This window comes from Cariama cristata, unplaced genomic scaffold (genome assembly GCF_000690535.1).
Source record: "Cariama cristata isolate BGI_N322 unplaced genomic scaffold, ASM69053v1 scaffold25849, whole genome shotgun sequence".
Taxonomy (NCBI): Eukaryota; Metazoa; Chordata; class Aves; order Cariamiformes; family Cariamidae; genus Cariama; species Cariama cristata.
In genome coordinates this window covers 20,981-35,757 of record NW_009635639.1, presented here as the reverse complement: position 1 = coordinate 35,757, position 14,777 = coordinate 20,981, and the positions used below count along the sequence as shown (strand labels likewise).

Here is a 14,777-nt window from a genome sequence, read left to right as displayed (position 1 = left end):
CATATTCTGCTACAACTACAACTTGCCAAACGCTTTGTTTTAACTTGCATACTCAGAGGATGTGATACGTAGAGGAGTTTACAGCATTCACTCACCAGTATGTTACACTGTACTCCCTAGAATACCTCTAACTATTGATGAAAACCTGAAAAGACACGGAGAGGGACAGGTTTCTTCATGAAGAATGGACTCCAGTCGTACCACAACAAGACGAGCCTGAGCTGGGAACCAACAACCAAAAAAACCCCAGTCTCAGAGCATCTGTCATAGAAGATGGGGTCAGACCATTGTGAAGTGATCGTTAAGGACTGACGGAGTATTGCATTTGTACATGAAGTTTTTGGAGCTCCAGAAGATACAAACCAGTAATGACATCAAGCAATGTACTGAATCACTAGGAAAAAAAACCAACTGTCCCAGCTGATTTTCCAGGCAACATGACTGCATTGTTGAAGAGACTGCATCTCCATTATTTTGTACAGTAATTGACCTTGGTGATGAAAGGAACACTTAGGAGATTTCTTTTTTTTTTTTTTTGGGGGGGGGAGGGGGACACGACACAACGGACTGTAATCCTCATCTTTTCTTAGATTTGTTACTGAGCCATTTGCAGCTGTAAACACTAACAACTCTGCACTGAAGCCTAGCACCTAGCCTAGACAACATGATTTCCTGCAGTAGAATAAACCGTCTTTTCTACTCTCATTCAAACTCATAAACATAAAGAGCATGGCTATGCTGCCCACTCATTGCAGCATGTGGTACAAGTGGAGTGTATATTCATCATCCTTGTGAAACAGATTTGGGAGATGAGCAAATACATAGAACATCATAAGGTAAAAATACTACGCTTTTGGCTAAATAACTCCTTACATACCCACACATACCCTTTTTCTCCACCAAATGCTACATTTGTGTCTTTGCCAACAGAATTGACACAATTGCCAAAGTGAAGATTGTCCGGTTAAAAAAAAACAAAACAAAACAAAACACAGAGTTGCTAGATCTCTATTCAGCGCTATTCATCATATTGTATGAAGCTGCTCTAACTTATGTTGTAAGAAAATAAAAGTAATAAAAAGGATGTTTAAATCATCTTTTCTCCACTTTTTCCTATTTCTTATCAAACAATTTGAGGGGAAAATGGCAGAGAATCTAGAATATTTTCAGTTTGATGCATAAACTTATTAACAAATGTCTTTATTTTCTCAGCAGCTTAAATCTGAAAGGTCCTGCTATAATCGCCTCTCCACATACTGTTGTTTCTGTAATGACTGAATGAAGATCTTAAGAAACTAACTTGTAACTGTCCATAGGTTTACTTCTTTCTCTCCGTTTAAAATAGTTGCAATATGAAATTTAGAGCATTATAGAAGATGTTCCACTTTTTTTTTTAATGCCAACATAGCATGTAATGCTGGATTTGAATCTTAGAAGTGTGGAGTTATAAACTGCTGATACCTTTTCTAGAGAAGCAGTTTTTCTGTTGTCCCACTGATTCCTTTGTTAATTCGTTCATTTGAGTGCTTATAGTAATTTTGAAATACCATAAATTGTATGGTTTAGTGCAAGCAAAAGATTTACAGCACCTCATTTATCTTTAGAGAAGTATCACTAACTAGATACTCAGAACTGAATACTAAAATTCAGTGAGATACTGGAAAAATTAGAGGGAAATAAAATGCGTGTATTTCCCTTTCACTTCTTTTGTACTTTTGCAGTTTAAACAATTATCGTAATCAATCATACTAATACAATTTCACAAATACTGACCAAATATTTGTTATAATAATTTCTGTCAACATTATCTGTCATTCAAATTTCTGGCAATATGTCATTTGTCAGCAGTTTTAAAACAGGAATATTTTTTGGCATCAGTCATTGCTGCCCAAAGAGCAGAAGAGCATTGTAAAGCTGCTTTACTTCGATGAAATTCCGTGGTACCCAGAGCTAATCTCTCCCCATTAAACAATGATTGTAATTTCTAAAGAACTAACTACACATGGCTATGTCAAAGGGTATTTGAAAAGGCAAAACTGGGGCAGTGCTTTTGTGATCCAGCTGGCACACCAAGACACAGGAACATGTCCAGAGAGCAGGTTCTACCATGAACATTCAGTAATGACATCTTCAGATGGCAGGTACCTTAGGGCTTAACAAGCACATGTCTATTTTGGAGAATCCGTCTTTTCCCATCCCTCTAAACTCACACACACTTGCAAGTCTTTTCACAAAATTGCAAAACTGTTTTTTTACCTTTACTGCTTTTATTAAGCAGTGGAGCAAATTGCTCGGAGCATCTAGTGATCAAATTATCTTGTCCAGTAAAAGCAGAGAGTGACTAAGAGTTTAGCAACAGTATCAAATCTAACCTTACCAACTCAGAGCTCCTACCACAGACAGGGATGAACAAGTTCATGACTGAGACTGTGTATGGTTCCAGAATCATGTTACATTACTACAAACAAAAAAACCCAGTTAGAATAAAATGAAAAAGTCATTACTCTTAGCAACAAAGCAGAACTGCAGTGTAGACAATATTCATGAAGATCAATCCAGAGAAGGATTCTGCGTCCTCTCTGGAAGACAGAAAAATTAGATTTCAGGTATTCCATGCCATGCGCCCATGTGACCATTCTTTCTTTTTGAAGAGAGTGGAAAAGAATAGCATTCTTATCTGGTATGATTTTCAAAATATTAGACAGCTGGGATAAAACAGTTCCTACCTGGACTTCTCTCCTAGGCTGGGAAATATTTAAATACTGGGTTCTGATTCTCAAGTGGAAAACGAAAAATAATACAGATTTTTCCTGAATGGAAGCTATGCAGGCTGCATTTGTGTACCTCTATACCTGTTATTTAAAAAGATCTCCTTTGGAACAGTTTTTAAACATTTGGAACGCATAAAAGCAAGTCAGTTATTTTATACTATGATTTTAAAAGGCAAAAACATATGGACAGCACCCTTTATTCTGAACTGCCTTTTGTTTTCTGTTCCCATGAGAATGTGACTTCACTATCTAAGACTTCTAGAGAATTATCAAAGAACAACACACTAAAATTATATAACTTTTGACTACAAATGTTTCCGGCAGACAGGTGAGCACATGGCACTGGCAATGTCTTCTTGCATTAAGACAAGAATGTTATGTTTCCACTACACAGAGAAAGGTTTATGTAACAATTGCACCATCCTGCACAAGTGAGCCTGCAGCAAGGGAACTCTCAGAAAGGAAGTTTGGATAAGTTTCTTCCTCCCTCATTTCCAAAGATAAAACTTTCTATTTCTGGTTTGAGAGCTTTCACTGTTGCAGGTGCACTGTGCTGGACTACAGAGAAGCATGGTGTTTGCAGAAACAGTTGACAGTCAGCAGCAACTCAGGTTGACTTGAGTGTTGCCTTCTGGGATTTCCATCATGTTCTTTTCCAGTTCTGTAGAAACAAAAAAGTTGTGAAATCAATTCACAAGAAATTATACCATCCAATACTAAGGGTAACAAAAGCTGAACGCAGCCCCAGTCACTCCTATATACTAGAACTTGGGTAGACAATGACATGAACTGCATGTGTTTGAAACAGATTTTAATGCTTGAAAAACCTCCCCAGTCCTTCAGACTGTAAACAAGGAAAATACACATACAAAAAGTAAAATTTAACATACTGAGGAGGTTTCCTGCCCCAATTTGGGCCATGTGCCCAGCAGTTTTCTCCAGCTCCTTTATCATGGACTGTTCAAAGGCCAAGGCAGCAACTCGGGAAAAGAACTCTTTGACATTTTCCCCTAGGGAACAGGGCAGAAATTATGTGTTTTTACAACTGCACATCAAGTATAACACATGATCAAGCATAACAAGCACATCTGTGAACAGATCATTGATCAATACCAGGACAGAACAGGCCTCTCCAACAATCTGTCCTCCATTCTGATCACTGCAGAGAGAATTTCTCATTTTCTTACTCTGGAATACTGTATCCTGTACTGTACCTTTATTTTTAGTCAGCAATAGAGACAATTCAGTTTGTGCTACAATCTCTTTTCATTGCTAATGTTGAGTAGCAGTGCACATGTGTACTTATGTAACTACCTATGAATTAAACATGCTTAGATATTGCACAGCAGCTCAAGTACTCCTTTCTGTAAACATGACAGTGCAAGCACACTTCCAAATGCTCAAATAAAATCAACCATTAATAAACCTGAAGTTTCCAATAGCAACAAGATGCAAGAACAACAGAAAAACCTGCATGGGAATGGAGGGACAAGGAACTTTAACTTCCTCCCACCTTAACATAAGCCTTTGTGGTTACATTATTTTTACACCCTTTGCAGTAACTTACCTGTTTTGGCTGAAACCGACCAGTATTCTGCCTGCATCTCATTGGCAAAGCGGATGGCATCCAGCTCTGTCCTCTCACACGCAGCATCTGACTGAGTAAATAACATGGAATAACTTTAACATAAGTGTATCTGGGCTGGTAATAACAGAGGTACTGCTAGCACCTGTACTGTGATGCTTCCAGTTTTCAGGCTGGCCTTTCTGACCTTGCCTTAGAAGTTGTGCAATCAAACATGATTGCAAGAACATTCAAGTACTTAGTACTGCTTTTAAAATAGAAGCATCCGTTCACCTCCCACAGCATTGAAACAAAACAACAGGTAACAAGTGCGACCATAGTATCTAACCATATAGTATGGTAGCTACAAAGACAACAGCCCAGTTACTGGTCTTTAAATTCTTGACACCCCATCATTCTCAGCAGAAGAGTTGCAGGACCAAGTAACCACATGGTTCTTTGGGTTTAATCTTTCTGTCTCATCCTTTTTTCTACTCCATCTGTTTTTACTATGTTGTAACACAATGGTCTTCCCCCCTTTTTATTTTTGCTCTTTTTTCTCTTTTAAGACTAAAATTTCTTGCCCCTTCAATGGATTTTGCTTTCTTGCACTTAATTTTCAGGTCTTTTTCCCCTTTTATTTGTTCTCTGTGATCAACTATATCAGTATGTGGCTGTTTGCTTTCAATTTCTAGTCCATTTGTGATGGATGATACCAGTCATATTTCTTTGTACAGTTGTTTGTGCATTGTCTTACAACAGGGAACCCCGCACAATTGAGAAGAATTCAAAAAATTTGGAAAGGATGATGTGACATCCAGCTAATGTATAGGGCGAGTGCATTATATCCTTTGAAAATTATTCATTTTACATTCAATTAAGTAAGAATTCTTCCCTCTTCCTGAATAATGAACACACTGTCCCTAAAAAAACAAACCAACAAAACCTTCAAGATCATTAGGTACTCCATTCTTTTGTGCACCCAACTTTTCTCTGCCTTTTCAGTTGTTTGTAAGCGCTTGAAAAATGTCACAGAAGAAATAGAAATAGGGATATTTCACTAACTCCTCATTTTTTCAGAAAGTGTCTTCTTAAGTAGATTCCAAGTGTGCTGTTCTATTTACCTGTGATCTTCTTTCTTTCTGTTTAGGCTTTTCCCTTAAGGTCTTTATCTCAACAACATTGTATATAACTTGTAAGGGAAATCACTTGAGGAATTAGGGGAAATCTGATTTCCTTACCTGCATTCAATTTACTCACCACCAAATCTTTTTTTGTTCCAACTAGAAAGATAAAGCTGGAATCTGGCTCATTCTCCCTCAATGCGTCTTCTAGCCATTGTCTGAAATACAAAAGATAAATGAGAGAATCAGTCAGAGGGACTGAGGAATATAGAAGAAAGTGACAGATAATAGGGTCACAAGAAAAGTGGGAGTATGAACTTATGTGAAGGTATTAAAAGCCTTTTTTTCTAGGCAGCAAGAGACCAGGAGCTATTCTAACTCCTTTGAATACATGCCTTCCACTAATGAAAAGTTCAAACATGCCCACTGTACAGTGCAAATTCAACAATTATTTTAGCACCCAGAGAGGGTATTTATCAGTATAAGGGAGGGGGCAAAGTTTTGATTGAGGTAAGGAATAAGAAAACAAGAAGCAGAGGAAAAGCTATGAACAACATAGCAGATTAGATACAAATGGGAATAAAGAAGAGTGAAATAATCTATTCAGCATTATGAAACAGCTCCCTATGAAGGCTGCATGATTCTTGTCTCATAAGCTTTTGTATTTTTGTTACTCTGGCAATCAAGTTCCTCCTGAGTCATCCAACACAAGTCAAGGAGGGAAGAGAGTGTGTGCCTGTGTGGGAAATCAGGTTCACAGGCTTCAATTATTTTCAGCCAAGCAGAGACACTAATATATATATTATTTTACAAAGTCCTATGTAAATGAGCTAAGTACCACAGCAGTAGTCTAAGGAAATAGTTTAAACCACATTCTAATAAGACAGAGTACATGTTATAAAGAAACATGTACTTGCATTAGTCACAACAATATGTTAGAAATATATATGCTCTGAGCTGGTGACAACACTGTGGATCATAGATCTATGTAGGGCTTTGCAGCCTGCACTAAAAGCAGAACAAGTTTACTCATCATATTTAACATGCTTGTAACCAAACCATTACAAGTATTGGAACCAGTAAGTTTAGCTATATCTACGTATACTTTGAGTTTTTAATTTTCTCTCCTCTTTTTGACAGCCTATCTCCCAACAAAATCACTACAGAAACTAGAGAAAGAAAATAATTTCAGACTAGCAGTGCACCTAGAAAACTAGAGCCTCTTGAGACGTTATGCATGAGAAGCATCTCATCAATTTCACCATTTACATCAGATGTCAGCCTGTTATTCTGTTTATAGCATGCTTTTGGAGTGCTCTTCATCTCTTCCTGCATGTCTAGTTTTGGAAGGATCAAGCTCTTACTGAAGTGCCTTTTTCTCTCCACCGACTATAAAGGAAGTCAAGGGTAAGTAGTTCAAATTTATGTTCTGCATTTTCTTCAGAAAAATCCCACGCTATGTAATCCAAACAAGTGACTGTCATTCTTAATTTGTAAGCTCAATAGAAAATACACTCACGATCCAGCAAGTTCTCAGCAACTACAGGCTATCCAAGGCAACTAAACCTGCTGTAAAAGCTTTAAAGGCTAAGCCAAAATGCAGAAACCTACTTGGTATGATCCAAAGTCTGGATATCAGCCAGATCAAACACTGTTATTATAACTGCAATAAAAGACAAGAACAGAAAAAAAGTAATTAAGTTAGAAAGCTTATCAGAAGTCTCTCCAACTCATCTTTTTAAACAGAGAAAATGTTTATATGTAAATGCAAGAGCAGATTTAACACAGAGGAGATGGAAGGCTATCCATTTGCTCATTCCTCTTCCTTCTTTAGCACCCAGTAAGACTGAAGTCCTCAGTCTTCAACCTTATTTAGTCTTCATCTGTAATCTCCAGTCTACAGTGCTATTACTCCTTTTATTTTGGGACCACTTTAATCCCTGCAGAAATTGTCTCTTACCAAAGGGAATGCCAGAAGTATCCACTTCTAACTTCAGCAATAATTTTACCCAAACCCAAATTCTTTTCTCCCTTGACACAAGTGCCAATTTTTACCCCTGCATCATCAGAACATTCAGAGCTTGCAGGTGTGACAACATACCAATTAATGAACTTTTTAGTTCGTTCTCCTCTCCCATAATGGACAGTCCATTCCACCACACTGTCTACAGGTACCTTTTCAAGAAGCACACATGCATCTATGTTTCCATACAAAGTACAACCTCCTGTCACAGCCAGGATCAAATTAATATTGTCCTCACCCTCTGCTCCTCGGTAGTAAGCAGATGCAATGCACTTGAACTTTTCCTGACCTGCTGTGTCCCATCTGTGCAATGGGGGGAAAAAAGAGAAATTTCAGGTTAATGAAACCCAGTGTAACCTGAGTAAACATGCTAATGAAGTAGCAGACTGGTACAAGTTGGAGAAGAATGTGATACCAGAGAAGTGTTACCATCTGGAACATGTTATTCATTAACTACTGATAGAAATACAGTAAAGCTCTATTATTTAATGACGACATTTGAACTCTGTTTTTGTCTTCTTTTTTTTTTTAATACTGGTCATTTTTGAGACACTATTCAAATATTCGTATTCTGCATGGTTCTTAAAACATTTTCTCCTCATTTATGTCATTTGCATGTATTTCTAGGGCAATATAATTTTGAAATTTTTCTGTGCTAACACTAGCTAAATCATAAATTAGCCCATATTAGAATCTTGCAACTGCTAGATATGATATCTGTCTGTACACTACAAATTAGAGACCTACAGCTCAGTTCACCAGGTGCTAATGACACCGTTAAAGAAAAAAAAAATCAAGAACGTGCTTCTCATTAATGAGCATGATATGCAGTCCTCCCAGCTACTGTCAGCACTACAGAGGTTTGGGGTTTTGTTATAGCCTAGTACTGCCAGTCACGGATACTTGCAAATTTATCTCGCATGGAAGCAAGAGGGGGCACTAGAGCTTATCATACGGAAATGTTCTACCCAGACACTGAAGACTCAGCAGATAACAACCTGATATTTAGTAGCTCATGAGCCTTATTGCTTCAACTTGTAAAATACTCGTACATCAGTCTAGATTTTCAGAGGGACTCAAGTTCTGAAAGGATTGTGCCTGGCAGAATTTTCAAAAACACGATGGCACTGATATCACTGGGAAATGGATTTCTAAGTATTTTTCAATAAATCCCACTAGCCATCTATTTACATCAATGATATCTCAGAAAAAATGTGTTCCTAAGTGAAAACGTTTTTAAGATTCATGCACTAAAATAGTTCATGCAAAGCATCTTATTTCTGCTCTAGGTCACACTACAGCATAGGTGATTCAATAATGCCCTCCTACAGAACAATATTGCTAGCTACAGGAAATACCAAAGGACATCCTTCAGCAGAACCAAAGCAGGTGAGAGAAGGTCAGGATTCTCACTAGTCTGATAAACAAAGCTGAAAAACAAAGATTTTAGGTTCACATTCTAATAAAAACACTCCAGTCTTTCTATGATTTGGGGAAAATCAGTTAGTCCCTAATTAAGAGATGCTGAAATCACTGGACACCTTACTATTAATTTCAATGGCTGCAGGAATAAAACTCCCAGTAAAGCCAAGTTCAGTGCTCATTGTGCCTACTGAACTCAAATGACAGAAAGCTGTAATAATAGAACTGGACAAAGTCTGTGGCCAAAGCTTCCACTTCTCTTTCAAGAAACTTGAGTAAAAAAGGCAGAACTCCACTGAAAAGGCGCAAGACATCCAAGATAAATTTTCACTGACAAACTTCTAACATTTTTTAGGGATGAGAAATCCAAGAGAGTAAAATTTTTTACTGAAATTGCAAGTCCAGGTACAGAACCTGGTTTTCAGATCACATTATTCTTTGTGCAATTTTTTTAAAGTCTTTATTCCACTAGAGCCTGCAGCAATTCAAGCTCTGCTGAGATGGTACTCTGCACAATGCTTAACCATGCTGTTTCAACTTACATCTGGAGATTATATGGTACTCCAACTATTTCAAAACGTTCAATTTCAAAATCAACTCCAATGGTTGCCTTGTAGTCTCGGTCAAAATTATCTTTACAAAATCTGCAATTAAAAAAAAAGGATGAAATCCTAGTAACACCCAGCTACAAATAACTGCAAAACTAACACTATCTAGAGTAAATTAGGAAGAAAAAAATTAACTGTGGAGTGCTTATATATTGCAGAAGCATATATAAAAACACCAAGAAACTAATTAAAAAAAGGAGATACTGAATAACAAACTAGAAAGTATATACATCTAGTAAGCTCTCAGGATGAGATGAGAATCAAAATAAAATATCTTTGAACTGTCAAGGAAGATACAGTATCTTGTAGTTTTAGTTACAAGGGAATATATTTTGTGTCATAAATAATGACCCAAATGATTAATCAATGAGATAAAAAACTTACCATATCTACTTAAGAACATGGAAGAAATAATAATAATAAAACAAACATAGACAGAAAGTTGTCACGGTGATCACAAGCTACAGAAATTCAGTGACCTGGACTTAGATACAAAAAGTATAAGAGTTGTTTTTAATATCCAGTAAAGAATCAAATAACTGTTCTTTAAGGCATTCTACGTTTTATCTGTCTTATTTTATAAGCTACAGAAAAACTCGAGCTTCCTCTACAGCTGTAGAAATGAGTACAGGTACCCACAGAAGGATGACTTTAAAATGTTTCAGTGAACAACTCTACAAGGAGAGAACTTGAAACCAAGACTCAGACACTGGAAAGACCTTTTTTTTTTTTTGTACCTTCTGATTTTTTACCCTTTAGACTGGATTTCTTAAGGAAACACTGTATCATATTTGACTGGATAAAGATAGTTCAGAATATAACATGTACTGATTGAAGTGCCAGAGCACGACTTTCTGTGTTGGTGTATCAAGCCTGTCTGATACGGTAGACTTTGTTTTATCTTGTATTTAATAACAACACTATGGTTCAAAACAGAACCATGAAGTACCACCCAGAATGGACAGGAATGGAAACAAAATGTTTATTTGAAAAATAGCAGAATCAAACCATTTGCTGAGATATACTGTACCTGTTGATAAGGCTGGTTTTCCCAACATACAGGTCTCCTACCACAACCACTTTGGATATTTTCAGCCTGTTATAAATATTTGAAAACATTACATGTTTTTAGTAGCAATTTCAACATTCTCTCTCTAAAAATTCTGATTTAGATCCTTAAATTGCAAGTGATGAGCACATGTACCGGTGATTTTAGTTTACCCAAATGCCACTGTGCTGCAGGATCAGATTCTTAAATTGTGAGAAAGAAAAAGAAGGTCAGCAAAAAACCAAACCCCCCCTGGAGCAGAAGTTGTCCATTTCTTACTCTGAAGAAACAAGAAATTCCTGTCTCTGGGAAAAAAAAAAAAAAAACAAAAACAAAAAACAAAAAACAAAAACCACATGGTTAGAGCCAATACAGTTTCTGACTATCTGGAATAATATTAATCTGAAGCTGGCTTCATGCCAATAATCCTTGTTGCTCTGGGTCCTCCCACAGAATACAGCAGATGGGCTTTAGGTGACTCAGCCTGCATTCTTAAAATTGAAATGTAGTGGATCTTTTAGGAGATACAGGTGGATAAGTGAATGTAAGTGTATTTGTTGTCCTAAACTTGGATTGACATCTCCTGTGCAAATGCTACAAAAATGGCTTAAGAGGTTTGATGTTCTTTTGTATCAAGGAATGGCTTTTTAAACAAAGGAATTGATTTCTATTGAATAATATTTCTGGTAATATCAGGCTTCCATGTGATGCTGATTCCAAGCTATCTATTCTAAATAGTCCAAATCTTGACTGGTAAGCTGAGTGAGTAATATTTCCAAAAAAAGAAGGCATTTTGTGTGCCACTCAATGCTAACTGGGTGGCCACAAGCCCCTAAGCTGCTGACAGGTCTCTGCCTGCATAACTGTTACTGGTAAAACACTCAGTAAAATCAACAACCTTAAGGGAAAAACAAAAAAGTGATGGTTTAGAGGTGTGTGTTGCATTAATTCATATTGGGGAAAAAAACCACTCTCGATTAGACAATTTAACATATTGATGGAATATCAAGAGAGTCTTAAATACAACCATTAGCTACTGAATTTCTTAGATTACCTTTCTAAATGACAAAGAAATATTCCATTACTTGGGATAAAGGAAAAGGAAGATAATGGTTATTCCTGTCAAGCTTTACAATTACTGTACAAAACACTCAGTTGTCTGTCTCTCCTAGACTCGCTCCACCAAAAAAGGACCTAATAATAATCATATCTAGAGAGCAGTGACAGAAAAGTGGTTTAATTTTATTCACAAAGCCAAAAAATGTAAGGGTTTTTAGCTATACTCTGTTAACAGAATAAATGAATGGACAGTTGCTTTACTCTGGAAATAAAAAAACAAATTGATCTTTGTTACAGAGGGGAAAATATGCCTTAATTCAGTAAAGCCACATCTTGCTAGGAAAACTGTACGGACCCTTGTTACAAATTTACGTGAAACTAAGACAGTGACTGCGCTTCTAAAAAGCAACAAACTCACTGATGTCTCTGAGAGAGACATATTTTGCCTTCAATTTTTTTTAGTAAGACTCACTAGTGAAATGAATAAAAAGTTATGTTTAAAGATGGATATCACGACAAGTCTCATGGTAATCAACAGCTCTAGATTTGAAAGAATAGTGAGCTAATTGTCAGTATTCATAGATGCTCCACTTTACGAAAGATCCTCCACACGGGAACACAGAAGCTTTTATCCCTAAAACATACAGCTATTTATTTTAACTTAATAGTTATGATTTCTATTGCAGTTTAGTTTTCTTGCCTTGCTTCAGGAATTAAATTAGTACTACCAGCAGTTCTGGGAGAGATGATGTGGGAAAAAAAAAAAATCTGAAAGATTATTACTAGGGCATAAAACAGTTTATTTGGATTTTTCAATGCTATAAATTTACCAGAATTTTGATCCAGTTTTAAGGAAACATTTAAGAGAACTTCCCAGCATATATACTTCTAAAAGACTAAAGCTAGATTCTTTTGTGTTTCAAGCAACTTAGAACTGCTGTGTGATTATATCTCCCCAAAGCCTTTATCAACTGCTCATTTGGAACACCAACAGAGAATACAGCAAGGCTAGATCTGCCCTGTTTCCTACAACTGCTCTAGAATTTGGTTGCCCTACTGACTTGCACGTGCAAAATTCAACACTAACTATAAACAACCAATTAATCTTTTGAACTAAGAGTTTAGTACAAAGTTGCTAAATAACTTTTTATTGCTAAACAACTCTGCTATTTTTTCAATGCTACTTAAGCCAGCAGAAAAAGTATCTTTGACACTTATGGGAAGAAGAGGCACTTTATTTATTTACTGTCTAACAAGTCAGACGACTGCCACATGCATGGGCTGCCTTGAAACATACTGGAGTGAGGAAGATGAGGAATGAGGGAGGAAAAGCCTATGAAGAAATCAGGCTACAAAGAACTTCAAATACTTTCTTCATTGCATACTTGATTTACCACAAACTTACCCGACTGTTCCAGTGCTCTGCTGACAAGCAGTCTTGACCTGTGCATGGAAGTGCTCTTTGAACTGCAGACAGGCCTCAGGTGTGTACCACTGAAAATAAGAAAGAACAGCTACTGGGATAAACTGTGTGATGTCTACTTTGCAAGGAGCCAAATCAGCAAGTCAAAACTAGGTAAGAAGATTTATTCGAAGAGTTTGTCAGGTACAGGGATACCCTGGCATAAGAAAAGGGATAGCTTGGGTTAGAAGGCAGTAAGGCTTCCCCACAGTTATGTTTGTAAAAACTCCTTTGGACAGCACCATCATTTGACCACTTTTCTGAGTGTCAGCATCCGAGCACTAGCTAAACTTCCACAATCAAATAGATTTGCTTATCATTCTGTACAACAGCAAGTACCTTAAATTATCCCTTAAAGTAATCTAAGGCATACAAGACAAACGCAGATAGGAGCATACCACCACCAAGTTATTATTACTGTGAAGTCTTTTAGAACTCTTATATGTGTGAAGCACTGATTTTATTACTAGTTTTTAATTAGGCATTAGTTAAAAATAAGGAAAACATATTTTACCTTATATTTGCTTAAAATAACGGTGGTAGTTTTCATAAAATTAAAAGCAAAACATGTGGCTGAGATCAAGGATGGAAAAAAATGCTAACTCCCTTAAAAGGATCTTTTGAACAACTGAAAAAACCAAATGGTAATTCCTTGCCCTTCCCTGTCCTTAACTCTCCTATTATACTTACAGTACAAAACTCTTTGGGGACTTCATTGATCTTTTCTGTCTGTGTTTCTACAGTGCCTACTACATTTGATCTACTGTATGACTAAGGTTCCTATACAAACAAAAAATTAAAATTGCCTCAAATTCTTCAACCAAAACCTCCATATAGATCTAATTAGACTTCTTGCATATTTAATATCAGCTATGGTTCTTATTTCCCCTTGGTGTAGGAACTCTTTAAGTATGTAATTATTAACATTTGGCCAAAATAATTAGATATTATAAGATAACACTTTTGTGGAAAGAGTAACTTTCTGTAAAGGTTAAAAGGACAAATAAGGATTGTTATTAAAGATATCAGCATTGAATGGGAACATGGGTTACATTCACCTTTGAAAGAAATCCTTAAACAATTTGTAATTTTAGCAGAAGACAGCAACTGTACATTAAATTAAAATACTATTAGCACAAAGGAAAGATAGCTCAATGTGGCAGGTGCTATATACTGTGACCAGAAGGATAAAGAATACTTACCTTAGGAAACTGGGAGATTATTCTGTCTCTGCTCACTGGGGGAACCAAATGCATTAGGTTGGACTTCATCCTCCAAATTCAATCAAATTCTACTAGACAGGAAGTATGTAAAGAGAAACGTAGTATTCAGGAATTGCCTCAATACAGGGAAAACATGATTAGAAAAAAAATGAACAGTTCTTACAGACTCATCACCTTTTTTCCTTTCAGTACAAGTGGCAGTTCTTTGACTGTATTTGCATTAAAGAAAACCTTTTTCTCCTGTAAAAGGGACTACTTCAGTGTGCATAGCTGCAGTAGCAAACAGTGGCTTTCTGAAAGAAGGCACCAACTCTAATTCCGTGGGAGGGCAGAGAATTGTTCACTTAATTCAACATAAGTGCTTGCAGTTTAGCCCTCAAAGGATTTTGCAGTGTATATTTTGAAAATCTTGCTCATCATTGTTTGAAATGCTTCTGCACCAAGCACATTAGTAAATGTTAGGGGGTACCAGA

At 36.7% G+C, this 14,777-nt stretch overlaps 1 protein-coding gene across 1 annotated transcript; it reads right to left on the bottom strand.

Annotated features, from left to right (window-relative positions):
• Window positions 1-3,367: 3,367 nt before the first annotated feature.
• Window positions 3,368-14,375, bottom strand: RAB36 (RAB36, member RAS oncogene family). The gene is made up of 10 exons (XM_009707628.1): window positions 14,284-14,375; window positions 13,025-13,113; window positions 10,543-10,608; window positions 9,447-9,548; window positions 7,721-7,785; window positions 7,071-7,122; window positions 5,596-5,677; window positions 4,339-4,429; window positions 3,662-3,781; window positions 3,368-3,432 (listed from the first exon to the last, which is right to left on the bottom strand). Exons 1-10 carry the CDS (start codon window positions 14,350-14,352, stop codon window positions 3,368-3,370), a joined length of 801 nt encoding a protein of 266 aa, XP_009705930.1. The 5' UTR covers window positions 14,353-14,375.
• Between the last annotated feature and the right edge of the window lie 402 nt (window positions 14,376-14,777).